Genomic DNA, 17849 nt, shown 5'->3' on the forward strand with positions numbered 1-17849 from the left:
GGAACGGTAAATGGACCTGCATTTGTATTTGTGCTTTTCTACTCATTTTGAACGCTCAAAGTGCTTTCACACTCACCCATCTACGCACAAACACACAGACACAGGCAGAAAAGGTGGCCCTGCTTCCCTTATTTGTATAGCACATTTCATTCAACAGGGCAATTCAAAGTGCTTTACAGAGCAATAAAACATAATAACGTAATAAGAGATACAGATTTATAATAAAAGAGAAAAGAGATAAGATATAAAAGGTAAAATCATTTACTAAATGATTAAAAAAATAAAAATCACTAGTAAGATTAGCAGGAGGTGCAGAGACGAAAAGATAATTTAAAATGATTTAAAATCCAGTTTAAAATAAGAAAATCATCTGGGAGGTTATTCCAGGTCTATGCTGCATTATAAAAAAATGCTGCCTCACCATGTTTAGTTCTGACTCTTGGGACGGTCAGAAGGCCGCCCCAGATGTCCCGAGGGTCATTGAAGGTTCATATGTCACAAGCATGTCAGATATATATTGGCGCTGAGCGATAGAGTGATTTATAAACTAGCAGCGAGATTTTAAAATCTGTTCTCTGAGTGACAGGTAGCCAGTGTAAGGATTTTAGAACTGGAGTAATGTGGTAATATTTCTAGTTTTTGTCAGGACTCTCACAGCGGCATTCTGAATAAGCTGAAGTTGCCCAACAGCTTATTTTGAAAGACCGTTGCAATAATCTTACATGAAACAAAGGCGTGGGTGAGCCTTTCAAGGTCTCACTTTGACATTATTCCTCTGACTCTAGCAATGTTTTTTAAATGATAGTGGGCAGACGAAGTTACTGATTTGATGTGGCTGTGGAAATTTACAGAATAATAGTAAAATATGAGTGTGCATGTGAGCATAGTGACAGGGAGACAACAGTATTTGTCTCACTGGTTTTGTGCAAGGCTGTCCAATGTCAAGCTGGTCTGAAAGGGGGTTGAGTTTTAACTTTTATTCAGGAAATGGTGCCTGTTTATACAGGTGCAATTAGCTGCAGTGAGTGCAAAGCCATTACCAAGTTTGCTGTGCTGTAAGGCAGCTGGTTTTTACAAAGTCAGCAAACACTTTTTCCAACCAGGGCGTTGAGTCTAAAATGTCTCCATACATAATCCTCAGATGGGTGTAATATGCTCTCGAAGACTTTGTAAAGTTCCTCCATCTGGTGTTTTATTAACACCATTTTTCAGGTTGTAGAAGACTAACGGCTTCTAAGCAAACTTGTTCCTTTTCAGTTGACAGTGCAGGAGCAAAGCTCTCACCGTGTACCTCTCACCACTGTTTCAGTTTGCAGAGTTTGACCAGATCATGAAGTCGGACCCGGACCACCTGGCAGAGCTGGTGAAGAAGGTCAACAAGTGGCTAATCCACAGCCGCTGGAAGAAGGTCCAGTGGTGCGCTCTGTCCGTCATCAAACGTAAGCAGCATCTAAGCGGAGAATGAAAATTACTTAATCAATGTAGTCTTTTCTCAGGGATATAAAGCATACATTTTATTTCCAGAGATGCTTAGTAGATACTTCCATCCTTAAAAAAGTTGTAATATTGGAGCTAAATTGTGGTAGTTTTACTTGTTGAATTTACATGATGATAATAGTCACCAAATGGTGGTGAAAATGGTACATTATGCACCAACATTCACATGGCCAGAGTCAAGCAGCCGTACTTGGATTAAGGTTTTATTCAGTTTAAGCTGTTTGGATGCAGGTCTGTTAGGCTGAGACCCGCTGCCCCTCTTGCCATAAATAAACCAGCCAACAGAATATTTTACTGACAGGGAAGTGAAAATCTCAGGGTCTGTGCTGACCAAGGACGGACCACAAATACCATCTGTTATTTTGAAAAATAAAACTTAAAATAAGAACCTGTTATACATCCCAATGTCATCCTAAAGCACGGCGATACTTGATAACTTTGTCTGAAACAAGCTAAGATCAGAAGTTATTACACTTTTATAAAATATGTCAGGCTTAAATGAAAAATAAAAGCTGAGATGCAAATTCCCACTGCAAAGGCTAAATATTTTAGAAGTGAGCAGACCGTAATTGAGTGACTAAAATGATGTGTCAGGATCTGTCGGATTGTCTGATTCATTTTAAGGTTGTTATTTAGAGCAGCTCGTCGAGGTCATCTTTAGTTTTTACAAGTTGGAAAGTGGAGGTGAACAGCTTGTCAGTCACAATCAGGTGGGGATGTTTGTGTCTGCAGCTTAGACACAGGGCTGAAGGTGGTTTGATAATCAGACGCATGTTATACCTCTTTAGATTCATTAAAATATCGGTAGCCGTGTGTTGTTTGAAGGAGTGATCGGGGAGAGTTCATTTATAGAAAAGCTCTGGATTAGGCAGGATGATTTTTTTTTGGTTGTATTTTAACATTGAAATGGACAGTAAAAAAAACAAAAACAAACACAAAATAAAGTATTGTTATACAAAAAAATGTTAATATTTTATGAGCACATTCAGAGTAGAAATCCAACATTACAATATGTTTTGTGTTTTGGAACATCATTTGTGTTTGGAAGTGGTTAATATGAGAGTAAAGCTGCCATCACTGCCTAGTTTCCATTAATCCCAGTACAAGCTCAACAAGTTAAACTAACCCTGTTATGTTGACTTGTATGTACCTGAAACTGAGTTAGTGAGAGTAATCCTCCACGCATGTATACACAGCAATTGTTTGCTCTCTGATGCTCCTCTGCCGTCACTGTCAGTACACCCACTACTTATCATTCTCAGTTTTGCCCGGGCAGACATGTTGGAAATCCGATCATGCAAACAAGAGACGGATCATTATGCACAGATGGCTCGCAGAAATACTCAGAGGGCCTTGTGGACGGAGTGCAACTGTGAAAACAAACCACGGGCGGTGTGATGTGCAGCACAGACACACTGCTGTTAATAATGTGAGGTTGAGCTCCTGGAGGAGCCGCACGTCTGTCTGCTGTCTTGTGTTTATCACTGCAGTGTCTGAGGAGGGTTCATGTCAGTCACTGCAGACCAGACTGCTACAGTATCAGAGCACCTCTCTCTCTCTGTGTTTGTTTCTGATATCTCTAACTCTTTTTTTCTATTACTTTCTCACTTTTCGGTCTTCTCTTGTTCTATCTCTTTCACGTATATAATAAGGCTCTTCATATTCATTCAGTGGCAGATTGTGGCTGTAACGGCAACAAGTACATTACTGAAGTACTGTACTTAAGTACAAGTTTAAGGTATTTGTGCTTAACGTAAGGTTTGTATCTACCTGTTGCCATTTTCTGCTGCTCAATATTTCAACTCAAATTAAGATTTTGGTGATGCAGTGGGTTGCACTGTTGCCTCACAGTGATTGGGTCCCGTCTGGATCCTGCTGGCAGGCTTGGGGCCTTTAAGCATGTTCTTTGAGTTCTCCGACTTCATTCCAAAGACGTGTGATGCAGGTGTGAGCATGATTGGTTGTCTGTCGCTATTTGTCGGACCTCTGACAGTCTGAAAACCTAACTAGTGTGTACCCCTCCTCTCACCCAATGTCAGCTGGGATCGGCTGCAGCCCACCACAGCAGTGAATAGGATAAGCGGATACAGAAAGTGGATGAAGTTTTCCTTCATGTGTAGAGAAAACTCTCTTTCTTACACTATGTCCACTCTTTTAAAACCTTCTTGTATCAGCTATAAAATGCATCGTCACAAAACAGAAAACAAATTAAAAACTTTTTAAAAACTTTTTAGAGATGCTGGGTTCTCAGAGGATCGCCAAACTATAATCATATAATGATCTTATAGAATATGATGCATTGCAGTTAAATGGCAACCTCTGAGGCTGAAAAACGAAGCCAACGCAACAGTGCCAAAAAACTGCAGTTCCTCTAATGGCCACTACGGGTTGCCTCTAGTGGCCAATAAATCCCTTTTCGAGCCCCATGATAAAATGCCCAATTTTATAGCATAGAAATAAACATGTTTACAGCCTTGTACAAATACCGGATTTGGTGTTTGTAGCTCATTTCTGCATTCATGACATCTGTTACAGGGTAAAAATCTTTTATATAACTCACCTGTTTACGTTTTGTTATCTTTAATTAAAACATAACCAAGGGTGTGGATGTTGTGGTCGACAGGCTGTCTGCTCATAGTGTCCTTGGCTTCTCAGTCAGATCCTTCTCTTGTCCAAATATTTTTTTAAAAGCAACCAGCTGTGACGTCGCAGTAGCTACATTCATCATTTTTTTTAATATATGATTGCTGTAGATCAAGCTACCCATACTAAAATGAGCACAACCTTAAACATCTAGAGCTCTAAAATGCAGCATACACATCGATGCAGCTGCAATATTAATCCAAAACCATCATAAAGAGTATTATAGTAAAACACTGACAATGAACATTTTACTGCAAAATGAGAACTTTAACATGCTTCACTAAAGTGAGGTTTTTGAAATGCAGAACTTTTACTTGTAATGGAGTATATTCACAGTTTGGTATTAATACTTTAATTTTAGTAAAAGATCAGAATACTTTTTCTACCACTATCTCTCTTTTTCCCTCATTATGTCACTCCATTTCTGCCTCTAACTGTCCTTATCTCTTCCTCCCACTCTTTGTTCTCTTTATCGATCAAATCAAAAATAAGCTTTATTGGCGGGAGCTGAACAGAAGCAAGTCTTGCCAAAGCATATCATTATATCCCATTAAAAATGAATAAATGCATCTAATCCACAAGGCTTATGATGTCGCAGCGGTTAGAAGATGCTCATTGGATTTTTAAAGTGTATCCAGTCTGTGTTGAATAAATCCATTAATGCAAAGCCATTAATTCAGTTCAGTTATTGATGGTGTTGACGTTAAATATTCTGGGGCCATAACAAGATGAAATTAATTTGGCAGCAAGTAGCGATGTTATCGATCTCTGTTTGTCATCTGTCCAGCTCTCTCCTGTTGTTTTATTATCTCTCTCTATCTCTTTAATATTCTCACTTCAATTCAATTGAACCTTCTTCATTGGCACGACAGAAAAAACATCTCTGTTGCCAAAGACTGGCTGAAATCCAATCTCAAATAATGCGTACATAAATTAAGAAATTCTGCAGACATAACAGAATGTAAACCCTGTTAGCGTACGAAAGCAATTCAAATCAAATCACTGTACAAGAATTCAGAACATTGGGGTGAATTTCAGGACATATTTTGTAATGACAAAGTTTGAAAACTAAACTGAGCGGTTATTTTATTATCTGCTATACTTTGAGACATAAACTGGGCCCCCGCATGGATCCAGGTGTGGAAAGGCAGCTCACAGGAGGCCCGAACCCATGAGGCCAGTTAGTTTCGCTACCGCCAATTACCAAAAACTGTCAATATATGGTGAAAAAAGAGTGATAACTAGGGTCCTTCTGGTGTCCCCAACGCCCACTGGTGCTCTTGCAGAGGTTACGAACAGACTCTCGAGGATCAGTGTCCTAGTTATTGAACAGTTGCTCGGCTCTTTGGTCTTGCAGGGAAACTATCCGAATTACGTACATCTGAGCTGCCCTAACACCTCCAGACCTTAAGAGGGGCTCGAAGATGTGGCTCAGGAGAAAAAACACATTTTAGCTACCTTCCCTTGTGCTCTGTAAATGTGACCAGGATCAAGTGGCAGAAAATGGACGGATGGATGTTCAATGGTATTTAAATGCCAGCATGCTTCATTAGAACTTCATGCCAAGGATGGTCAAAGAGCTTCAGGAACCGCTTGTTTGACAATTTCAGTAACTTTCTGAAAGTGACAATCTGGCTTTCACGCCAATTACATGTTGCGATTGTTCAGCTCTGCTGAACGTCTCCCTCTAGCTCTTTTTTTGTCATTTATCACACAACTATTTCAACACCTTTTCAACTGAACAACCAAATGCATTGCTATGTATGTCTTCCAGGAGAGACTGTGTTGTGTGTTGATTTTAGGAATTTCTTGGATTTTGGGATATATATAGGATTTTAGGACATTTCAAGAATTTTAGGACATTTCTAGGATAATTTTTAGGACGTTTCTAGGACTTCAGGACATTTGTAGGACATTAGACATCACTTTATTTTTATTGTGAATTAGAAAATGGTTCGGGGGCCACCCAGCCAGATTTGGCCCGTGGAAAAAAAGTTTAGTATCACCTATCACGTGTCTTCAACAGGTTTGGGTACTTTTCACATTTGAACTAATACTTGTACATGCACCTGGAATTGGGTACCTTTTTATGCCTCTGTGCTGGCTATAGCTGTGGCCCAGGGTATTATGTTTTTGGGTTTTTCTGCATGTCTCTACATCCCATTCTTTTGATCGCGATATCTCAAGAACACCTTCAGTGGATTTCTTCAAATTTAGCACAGATGTCAAGTTTGAGTCAAGTATGAACAGATTACGAACTTAGATTTAAGAATGAACTGATAAGAATGATGTGTCCACGTTCAGAGGTCAGGGTCACCATGGCAAAAATGTTTTTGGCCAAAACTCAAGAATTCATTTGCTAATTATGACAAAATTTCCTGCAAATTTGTAAAAGGGTACAATGATGAGTTGCTGACATTTTATATCAAAAAGGTTGAAAATCAACTTCACTATGACATCATAACATCAGGTCTGATACGGAACTGGTGACACTGATCTTAGGTGTCCACCTTGAAACAGCGTTGATTGTATAGATCTTCTGTGCTACTGGGGAGAAGATATGCGTAAGGCAAGCACGTTTCACAGTCAGAGATTTTAACTAACTGCTACTTGACTGTTTCACGGAGGCATACAAACGCAAGGCTGTAATTTTAACTTCGACATGGTAAAATACAAACAAAAATGTAATTTTTTCACAAGCTGCAGGGGAGAGACCAGTCTCCCTTTCTCTCTCTCTGTGCTCCTCTGAGAGCTGAGGTAGAGCTAATCTTCTTTCTCTCTCTGTCTGTCTGGCTGTGTGCTTGTAATTCTTGCTCTCTGTTTAGAGACAAAAGTGTGAAATAAGTGCACAATTAAAAAGAAACACAATCACAAACAGCAGTTATACTAGGCTATTTCTAATGTAGAATAGAAAAGGCAATAGACAAGATGGTGAAATTATTGCTGCAGCGATAGTTTGGGAGCTCAAAATTGTACAAGGTGCTTGATGTGTTTGAAGTTCTTGAATTTGACACTCAGAAATTTAAATACTGGAATACACTAAAAATCAGACATTTTTCAACTTGGTCCTTGAAAAGTACTTGAATATATTTTTTTTATGAAACATATTTGATACATGTTTTGAACTCCAAAGCCAAAAACAGCTGGATTTTGCATTTATTTTCAAATGTCTTATGAGCAGTATGAGATTGACGTGCATATGGGCTGGTAAACGCCAGTTAATAGCTGATGCCAGGAGGTTTTGCAAGAGTGCAAAATACTCAGACTGGAGCAGTGACAGCTGTTAGAATGAGTTTTGAGCTTTAACTGGACAGTAAATAAGCAACCTAATTTGACTGACTGTTGACAGTGGAGCTGTTAATAATTTTTTTTGTGTTTGGTGGTTATGGAGGGCGTTTCCTTGCTGTTCTTTGTGCTCTGCATATTTTTCTGCTTTTTAGTCCCTTGCCAATCACGTGACTGAATATGCATAATGAGTTAATTGTAGGCCGTGACAGCATGTGTTTGCTACATCTACGAATTTGCAAAATTCTCTTACAACGGTAGTTGCAAATTGGTTTATCTTTGAAAATAAAAACAAGTGCTTAAAAAAGTATTTGAGAGTCCTTAAATCTGACTTGGTCTTGTCTGTATGAACCCTGTCCCCAACTTTGCTTTCGTCTTCTGTCTGATTCCGGCGATCTCACCCAGATATGCTCTCAAGTACTGAAATTTGGCACAGATTGATTGATCTTGAGTTGATAGTACCGACATAATTCACCTTTAAAGTACAGAGTATTTCTGTGATTGCTGGCTTTTCACCTGGCCTTTGAGTGTGGCCGAACAACTATTTGATTTCCAACACGTAGTACAAACTAGATCTTTTCCAGTATATCCAGGAAGTCAGAGGTTAATCTTGCAGAAAATTGACAGTCTCTTTCCTTTGTACCCTGTCTCTTGCAGTCAAGAACAAGATTTTGTACCGGGCCAACGCCTGCATCCAGATGCAGAAGACGGTGCGGATGTGGCTTTGCAGGAAGAAGCACAAGCCTCGGTGGGTGTCCTGTCTTTCTCCCCTAACTACTTTATATTCTTTTACTCATCACTCTTTTCCCTCTCCTCCGCTGTTTCTTCCCTCCTCTTTACCGGCCCTTTTCACCTCTCCACTCTCCTTCCTTGTCCACCTCCTGATTTACTTTCTATCCTTCCCTCAGTCCTCTCTTCTAATTTTCTCTCCCCTCCTTTTACCTTTTTTCTGTCCATCCAATTACTCCCTTTTTTCTATTTTTGCTTCATCCTCCCGCCCCCCCACCTCTCTTTTTCCATCCTTTCTTTACCTTTCCTTTCTTTATCCATTTTTGCCCTCTTTTTTCCTCCTGTCATCTCCTTTCTTGTGTCTGTCCTTAATCTTTTACTTTTTCACAGCTTTCTTCCTCCCTTCTCTTTCCGTACATTAATTTTCTTCATCTCTCCCTCTCTTCCTTTGCTCATTTTCTCTCATCTGCACTTTCCTCTCTGCTCCCCTTTCTTTTCATCCCTCCTTCCCTTCCTCATTACAGTCGTCTCCTTCTTCATCTCTTCCACTCCTTGCTTCTCCAGTTCCTCCCTTGCTCCCTCATCCTCCTCTTCTTCTTCATTATCTGCCACTTTCACAGCTCAGCAGTGTCAGTCGGCCTGGCACGCGCACACACACACACACACACACACACGCACACACACACACACACGCACACACAAGCTTGGCAACACACGCAGCTCTGCTTATTACCTCCGACATTTGACGATAAACAGCGGAGAACGGGAGGGTGGGGAGAGGCAGGTGGGAGGAAAGATGGAGTATGCAGGTGAGGGAGGATTTATTCCTCTGCAAGGGGTGTCAGTCTGATCTGGCAACCCTGCTGGTCCATGCTAACACTGTGCGATCGTGTCAGTGTGTGCTGCTGATGAGGTATGAGACTGCAGGAGGCGGGTGGGGTATTAATGACTGGGGCGGAGATTAAGATTCAGTTAAACAACACGAATGACAAACATGTAATGAGCAGAAAAACTGCATGCAGCGAAAGCAGATGTGGGATGAAGTTATTGTTGTGCAACTCACAAGTAAGTTTTGATTATTGGCTGTGAGGTCTGGAGTCTAGTCCCAATTCATAACCAACAAGTCTCAAGAAAAGTCCTTATTTTGAGTCATTACAAGTCATTATGCACCCTACATTCATTTAAAATTTTGAAAAATAATTAATGCTTTGGAGAGTCTTTATTTATGACTTCCAGATGAAATTTATACCAATTAAAGGCAAAGTGTTCACGTGGTCCGTGGTGTATTTTCTGCGACAGTCATTTGTAATTTTGTGTTTTGCATATTTACTTTTGTTTATTGTTGACTATAGCAGATGCTGGAATTAATTCAAACTGAAACTGAAAATAATGAAGAAAAAAATGAAGAACTAATTTGTTGCACATGTTTTTATAATCTTTTAGGACTTCAAAAACTTTGAGTCTAAGTGAAGTCACATGGTATCGGTGTCAAAGTCAAGCTGCAAGTCTTTTGTGATTTAATCCTTACATGCATGGCTCAAGTCCTGTTAGGAGGACTCCTGAGTCAAGTCTTCACCCTTGCAAGAAAGCACAGCATAAACAGGGCAGTAAAATTATGGTTTAAATGATCACATGCATTTTTTTTGCTCACTACTAAAATCTAAAAAGACAGCTACAGCATGCAAAGCGGTGGTCATGTTACTGATGGAGGCCGCTGAGTCAGCATTCATATCATGTGCAACTCCACACTGTTATCATATAGATCTCTCTTTGCTTTGGGTTTGAGTGTATTTGACACGTTTCTGTAGTTACTGTCTATTTTGACATCAAAAGATTTAAAAAGAAAACATATATATTTTTGTCTTGCACCCTCATCGTATTTCTTTTGTACCTTATTTTTAAGGTAAACAGAGTTGGGAGCCAGCATAAAAAAAAAAATAAAAAAAAATCATAAATAAAGATTACATAAATAAATGATAAAGTAACAATAGAACTATAATACATGTAGGGATTCTGGCAAAACCTCACCTACAATACATTCTAACGTGTACAAACAGATAGCTGCACATGAATGTTGTAACATGTAACAGTACTTGTAACAGTATCAGAAGCATTCTAGTTTCTGTTTCTAGTCTGAGTAGTATTGACCAATCATCTTTGAGTGGGTTTTGTTTGCCTGCACGTAAACAGTCTATGTGGAAAGCAAAAGAGGCAGATCCCATTAGCTGAAATGCAATCTTACAGCCCACTGGCTAATGTCTGACAATGATGCAGATAATTTATCTTGATCATATGCAGATATGTGTTCATAGAGGTTAGCTGAAATGTTGTCTGGATCTGTCTCGAGTTACTAAGAGGAAGTCTCGGCCTGGATATTTGCTGGCTATACTGGAGTGCCCGAAACATTGTCTGTTGCTACCAGAAGCTTCATCATTGTCAGACTGATAACTGATGGATTCAGGGATTGCTTATGTGGAAGCTGCATGGACATTGGCAACAAGTCCTACAAGATTAAAGAATGTCCTTCGTGAAGCTCACAAGCAGAAACAAATAGAGGTCATCTTTGCATTACTTCTGACCACGGCTTTTTAAACCATGACAACTGGAGGTCAACACATTGTTAGAATCAATTGAGTGACTCTTTAATTTTGAATTTCAAGGACCGATGCGTTGTCTGCTGCTCCATTGACTATCGGGTTACCATAGAAGTGAAATGCCTAGAAACTACCAAAAAGTAACATCATTTTCAGTTGCCTCTGTCAGTCATGTTTCTCTTCCTCTTACAGGGATCCCTTGAGAGCCCCCTTGAAATAACATCTTTTGGTGGGCACAAAATAGTCTGACCTTCAACAACTTGGACTGAAAAAAAAATCGCTCCGAGTATGTTATTGTATTTAAATATATATTGACATATTCTGATCATTAACTGACAAACAGGACCACAAGCAGGACCCCTCCCAGGCAGAGATGGTGAAATCAGTTCATCTTCTTTAAAACTGAATGTAAATGACAAACAATGGAGTCAGTTTTGATCATTTCACCATAGCTTTCAACCAAATAAAATTGACTCTGTTCTTATTTAAGATATAGCTGTTCCACATTTCACATGCAGGCTGCCTGTGTGTTGAAATCACAGTGGGACTGAAATAAATGTAGGTAATTTAGGGTTTGGTGAATTGAAAGCACTTGATTTGGTGCACCAGAGCAGGAACTTTAAACACACTTTCATTATCAGATCTAATTACAGCAAATCATTTATCACAATCATGACTGAGATTATTGTACATGTAATAGGTGATCTCTGCAACAGAACAGGGAGAGCAGACGAAGCTTTACAGCCTGGCAGAGCGACTGGTATCTGACATTGAGCTGAAATAACTTTTCAGTTGGGCTAGATACCCAGTGTTCTTCATGTTCAAAATTCAAATTTACACTTCAGTAACTTTTAGATAAATGATTGAATGTGTTTGTTTCAACCCTTTACGGAATCTACAGTATGCTCTTCGTGAGTGACATTCAAATCTGATTTGACGCAGTCTAATTATTTTATAGCTGCGCTGTCACATCAAATAAAAAAGTTCTGGATGGGTCATCATTTATGCACATTTCTCCAGAATTCAGCCTGACGTGTCCGTCTCTTTGGAAACTTCGAGATCTTGACTAGAATTTACAATAATGTTCCTTCCCTGAAATGTCCTGGCTGCTCAACACCTTTTTATACTCAGATTAAAGGGGCACACTGCCATTATTTTATTCATCAAGGTCAGTTTAGTAGCACGCACCCTGTGAAAAATCTTTAAAGATGGAGTCATCTATTCTCTTGGGCGAGCTTTATGAAGTTGTAAAGAATAGCTTATACTAGGATAGATCGTGATGATGTCATCCGGGTTATCTTGATTTGGACTGAGAGACTAAAAGTTTATAACAGAAAGCCTGCGCCACAGACAGTGTTGCATGACTCATAGTTGAACCATTTCTGCAGCTTGGATGGATATGAAATCTGCTGGTTGAATCATCAGTGCAAAGATTAACAACTGAGTTAGAAAATATGTGGTCCTTTGATAAAAAAAAATCCTGCAAGCTGTAAAAATCCACTCACCAAGCCTAAAATTCTGACACATTAATGGCAGCTCAAACATAGCAGTTATGCTTTAAATTTTTTTTTATTGTACCTGCTACATCAAAAATGTATAACCTTTTTGATTTTGGAAGAATTTTGGATAAACTATATAACTATAAACTACTATATTATAAATTCAGCAACATTATTAGTGTTGTTAACAAAGGTAATGCTTTGATTTACACACACAGAAATAGAATGAATAGAAAAGGACATTGCACTTTTTGCTGTGATTGTCGAGTCATTTGACTTGTACATAATAAATTGTTAGTTGTTGTTATTGCCATGGTGACAACATACGCCAGTGGGGATGTAAAGTGTAACTAACTATTTTCCTTAGTTAACAGAAAAATAAAATCATGCACAAGTCTAAGTGTCTCTCTTTCGCTAGCGTAGGACTAGCATTAGCTTTACTGCCTTGTGAACTCATCACAAAACACACTTTATTTAAACGTCATAGAAACAAAACACACCAAAACCATCTCAGTTAGTTCCATTAGTCATCTAGTCAGTTAATTCAGTGTTCTAACAATCACCAGCTCTGGTTTGGTGAAAATAAATCAATATTTTTTTCAAATATGTTTTGGGTTGTCCGTCCGTCTATCCGGCACTTTCTTGTAAATGCAATATCCCAAGAACACCTTGAGGGACTTGGACTCAATGGTAAGCTGATAAGATGTTGGTGGTCAAAGATCAAGGGCCCTGTGACCTTGTCGGTCTCATTCTTGTGAACGTTATATCTCAAGAACACCTTGTGAAAACTCCTTGTAATTTGGCAAAAAAATTTGAGTGGACTCGAGGATGAGCTGAAAAGATTTTGATTGTCAAAGGTCAAGGTAACAGTGACCTTGCTTTCGCTTCATTTTTATGAACTTAATGTCTATAGATGGCCTTAAGAATGTTTCCTCAAATTTGGCACAAATGTCCACGAGGCCTCAAGAATGAACTGATTAGAATCTGGTGGTTGCAGGTCAAAGGTCAAAGTCATGGTGACCTCATAAAACATGTTTTTGGCCATAACTCAAGAACATTGGGTGCCCATCTTGCTGATGGTATTGATCTTCTGTGCTGCCGGGGGGAAGATATGTGTGAGGCATACATGTTTTCACAGACATGGATGTAAACTCTACTTATTCAACTGGACGATGGTAGATCTAGTTGTATCTTGACCCTTACTAGAGACTAAAGCTCTTGGCCTCCGCTGCCTTACTTCTGAAAATACATTACCTCGATTTTACAGAACATAAAACAAATTTAATATAAAACAGAAAAAAAACATTTATGCTGTATTTACTAACTTTTACTTTGCGTATGTGTTCTAGCATCGACGGGTTAGTCAAGGTGCGTAACCTGAAGAAGAGGATGGGCCGCTTCAATGAAGTGGTGGCCGGGCTGAAGGAGGGCAAGCAGGAGATGAGCAAGCAGATCCAGGATCTGGAGGCCGCCATCGACTCCCTGATGGTTAAAATTAAGGTGGGTGAGATAAACAGTTTGAAACGAAGCTCATCTAGCTGCCTGTGTGCTATTACAGCTCCATTTTTAACTATGAATTATAAATAAAGTCTAAATTCTTTCAGCTTTTTGTTGTGCTGTCTGCTCTGACAGACACATACATGCAAAGAGTTTTGTTTCCAAAATAGGATTTCCACCGTTTTGACAAAAGTGCCACCTACTCTCAGTGAATGATGGACAGCATGAAATTTAACCACATTCTGGTGCAATTGAACAGACGGGTGAAGCCTAAAGACCCTGCTTGACAAAATAAATACTGATTTGATCCCTAGTTTTTTGTAAATAATTTTTTGAATGATTTTCTCCAAGTTGTGATGTACATATAGCTTTTCATGTAGCTAGACAAAGAGATGGATGGATTACATGGGTATAATTCTGAGATACCTACCCAAACTGATGGATTGAGACTCTTGACTCCTCATTATCATAACAGTATTTGCTGCTGAACTGAATTAAATTGTGTGCTTTCTCTGGCTCTAAGGCTGCCTTCCTTTTAGATAATCTTGCCTATGAATGTCATGAATCTTTAATGTCCTACAGTAGTTTGATTTTCATAATTAAGCATCACTGTCTTCTTTATCTACCTCCCTGCTTTTCTAACCCGAGAGGAGTCACTGAGGTGTTAGTGTGACAGGTGCTCACCGCGGTAAATGTCGGGATCAGAAGGACAAACTCTGGTCGAGGGACTCGGCAGTGAGATGCTGCTGTCATGTCCTGTCCCTGCAGCTTTGTTGTAGAGCAAGTGGCAGTTGCAGAGAAAAAGGGTTGCAGTGACAGCAGACGCGTATGAATATTCATCTGCCATGAGACAGCAACACGTCTACCTCCTCAGGTTTACACCGCCGCCCCATCAACTCGGATGACACCTGAACATACAGTGACAGTGACCTGTGAGATTCTTGATGCTCTCAAAGGGATTTTTTTTTTTAGAGCTGCAGTAGAGATGTTTTCGTCTGGTGCTTCAGTGTCTGTCTGCAGCTGTGACATCCCCATAATCACAGTGAAGAACATCCTTAGAGATGTTTGTATTTTAGGCAGCGATTTAGGAGGCAGACAGCTTTACTTTAAATGAATATGTGCATGAAATAAACTGCTGCTTACATCCTCAGAAAAAAACATGCTTCAGTGTTTTTGCTGTGGGTTTGCTAAATTGTAATGGTTTCTAGGTGGTTGCTGTGTGATTTCTGCTCGAATGTGAGACGATACTTTGCCAGAGGTGTAGGGACATGTGAACACTGCAGTTATATGTGATAACTGAACACCTCATTTTTACACCACAAACAGTACAGGGCTCTTATGGTCATGGAAAACCTGGAAAAAGTCTTGGAGTCAGTATTATGTTGTGTGTAATGGGATTGATTGTTACAGTAGTTTACTGTGGATAACCTTTGAGGTAATGTACCAAAACAGCAAATTTATTTTCTGCAGTTGTTAAGAGTTTAGCTAAAATATGAGTTGATGTGTGGTGTTTTTCCACGTAGGTTTCTTTATTTTGTCCTCCTTTTCTGTCCCTTCCTTCATGTACAGTATGTCAGCTAGCTGGAATTGTTTTAAAATGGAGTTTGAATCTGATTTATCTTGAAAACACCTTGCAAGTAGGACAAGAAAACATATTTTTATTAGTGATCCTTGAAAATGTCTGGAAACGTTTTGGAATTGTGTCCATGAAATTGTATGGGAACCCTGAAAACCATAACCATTACAGGGTACCTGTAAGTCATGGAATTCCATCATAAAGTTTTTCAGGCCTAGAAAAGTCATGGAATTAGTAAAATCCTTGAAAATTTTGTGGAAGTTTAGAATTTTGTTGTGAGTAATGGTTATAGTAATCTTCCATCGAGAACCTCTCACATAATGTAACATAACATTTTTCCCCCCCTGTAGCTGTTGAACTATTAAAGCTTTGTTGAACTATTAAAATGAATGCATTTATGTTTTTTTTGTTGATTTTGTTTTTTAACCATCATGTATGTTTCTTCACTTTCTCCCCACTTCCCATCCCGCTCTCAATGTTTGCAAGCTAGCTGGTATCATGTTTGAATAGAGCTTGACTCCGATATATTTGAATAATGCCGGGCAAGTGGGTCAAGCAAAAGTTTTTGACATTGTGATTTCATTTGTGGGGTCATGAATCCCAAAGTTTCCACAGCTATGTCCCACTTAACTCTCACATTGTACCACATGTTTAAATGTGATTTTTTAAAACTGATTTTGGCAGCCTAGGGCATTCAGCTGTCACTCAGAGGGCCACTGTGGCCACTTTGATTTCGTTTTAAGTCAAGGAAAAGTTATGAAAGTTTGACCATGAAAATGTGTGGGAACCCTGACATTAATCTGCTGCTAAAACAGCCTCCACTCCTCAGGGAAGGCTCTCTACTGATTTTGGGGAACTAGCTGGATTTATTGTTTTCCCATAGAGAATTGATTAGCACTTTTACCAGCTTGTAAAAACTTGGGCTGGTTTTCATTCAACTGAACACACAATGTGATGGATGAATCAGACAGATCAAGGTGCTTCTCCTTTAGTTATCATTGTAGTTATTTGATGATAGTTTAACAATGGCCTCCCTATTTAAGTACTATGTTGCTATGTGATTTGGAGCTACTGCTGATTTTCCCCTTGAGCTTAATGAGCCTAATATTACATTTCATATAAACGCAGCAATCATATAAATGTAATAGGTGGCTGCATTGACTGTAAAACACATCAGGAAACCCTGGACAACATTAGTGAGGTCAAAGGATGTTGGATGGGTTTGAGGTCTTGAAAAACAGCCCCAGGACAAAAGTAAACTAAATCATGTGTTTACATCAGGGCTAAAACTAAAGGTTTTTATGCCTCCACGCCAGCAGTAGCCATGGCGGGGGGCATTATGTTTTTGGGTTGTCCTTTCGTCCCATTCTCCTGAACACGCTATCTCAAGAATGCCTCCAGAGAATATTTTAAAATTTGGCACAGACGTCTCGCTGATTACATTTTGGTGGTCAAAGTTCAGGGTCGCTGTGACCTTGTAAACACAATATATCAACAACCCCTTGATTGATTTATTTAGATTTTGCACAAACGTCCACTTGGACGCAACAATAAACTAATCCAAATTTGGTGGTCAAAGGTCACTGTGACTTCACAAATGTTTTTTATGCTTCTGGGCCAGAGGCATATTTTTTTCAGGTTTTCGGTCAATTTGTCTATCTGTCTTATTTTTTGAGCACGAATATAACATTTACTTGGACTTGATGAGCTGATTGTATTTGGTGTTTAAAGGACGAGGCCCCTGTGATCTCGTCTGTCTCATTCTTGATAACGCAATATCTCAAGGAAACATAAGAGGGATTTTTTGACATTTGGCACAAACTTTCGAGTAGACTCAAGGATGAGTTTGTTGTTAAAAGGTCAAGGTCACCATGACCTTTTAAGGAAGGTTGATCTGATGGTTGAAGGTCAAGGTCAAGGTCAGGGTGACATCATTAAACACATTCTTGGCCATAACTCATAACCTTGGATGGCCACATTGAAATTGTGATAGTATAGACCTTCTGTGCTGCCGGGGGGAGTTGTGCGTGAAGCATCCGTGTTTTCGCAGACAGGGATGTAAACTGTAACTGCAACTTGACTGGTGCACAGAGCCATACTGCGTGCCGGTATATTTAGTTGGCCATAACTCAATAATTCATATAGTGATTATGACAAAATTTCTTGCATTATATCTAGTAGATGAAAGTGATAAAGTTATGACATTTTATTTCCAAACTCGGGAACAAAAGGGAGACATTTGGTCAGACACTGAATTGGTGAAACTAATCTCTGGTGTTCATCTTGGACTGGTGATTGTGAGATGCATCCATGTTATATAATTTGCAGCTTCTGTGCAGCAACATCCATATTTGAAACATTGTCTGAAACATTGTCTGCAGTCATAGTTACATATGGGTCTGGACAGATGTGGATGCAAACTGTGACTGCAGCTTGGCTGGTTTGCAACAGCACTAAACTGCAAGGCAGCAACTCTAGTTTTCATTTTGCATCAATCTGCTGATTATTTTCTGGATTAATCAATCATTT

At 39.3% G+C, this 17849-nt stretch overlaps 1 protein-coding gene across 6 annotated transcripts in view; it reads left to right on the forward strand.

Annotated features, from left to right (window-relative positions):
* myo6a (myosin VIa) overlaps positions 1-17849 on the forward strand; it is a 212743-nt gene that overhangs the window by 104367 nt on the left and 90527 nt on the right. For all 6 annotated transcript variants that reach the window (XM_088089544.1, XM_088089546.1, XM_042502963.2 and 3 more), the window contains exons 23-25: positions 1310-1439; positions 8083-8173; positions 13597-13747. In XM_088089544.1, coding sequence (XP_087945670.1) covers positions 1310-1439; positions 8083-8173; positions 13597-13747 — 372 coding nt within the window. The remainder of the gene's footprint in view (positions 1-1309; positions 1440-8082; positions 8174-13596; positions 13748-17849) is intronic.

This window comes from Plectropomus leopardus, chromosome 16 (genome assembly GCF_026936395.1).
Source record: "Plectropomus leopardus strain MGB_pleo_1.0 chromosome 16, ASM2693639v1, whole genome shotgun sequence".
Taxonomy (NCBI): domain Eukaryota; kingdom Metazoa; phylum Chordata; class Actinopteri; order Perciformes; family Serranidae; genus Plectropomus; species Plectropomus leopardus.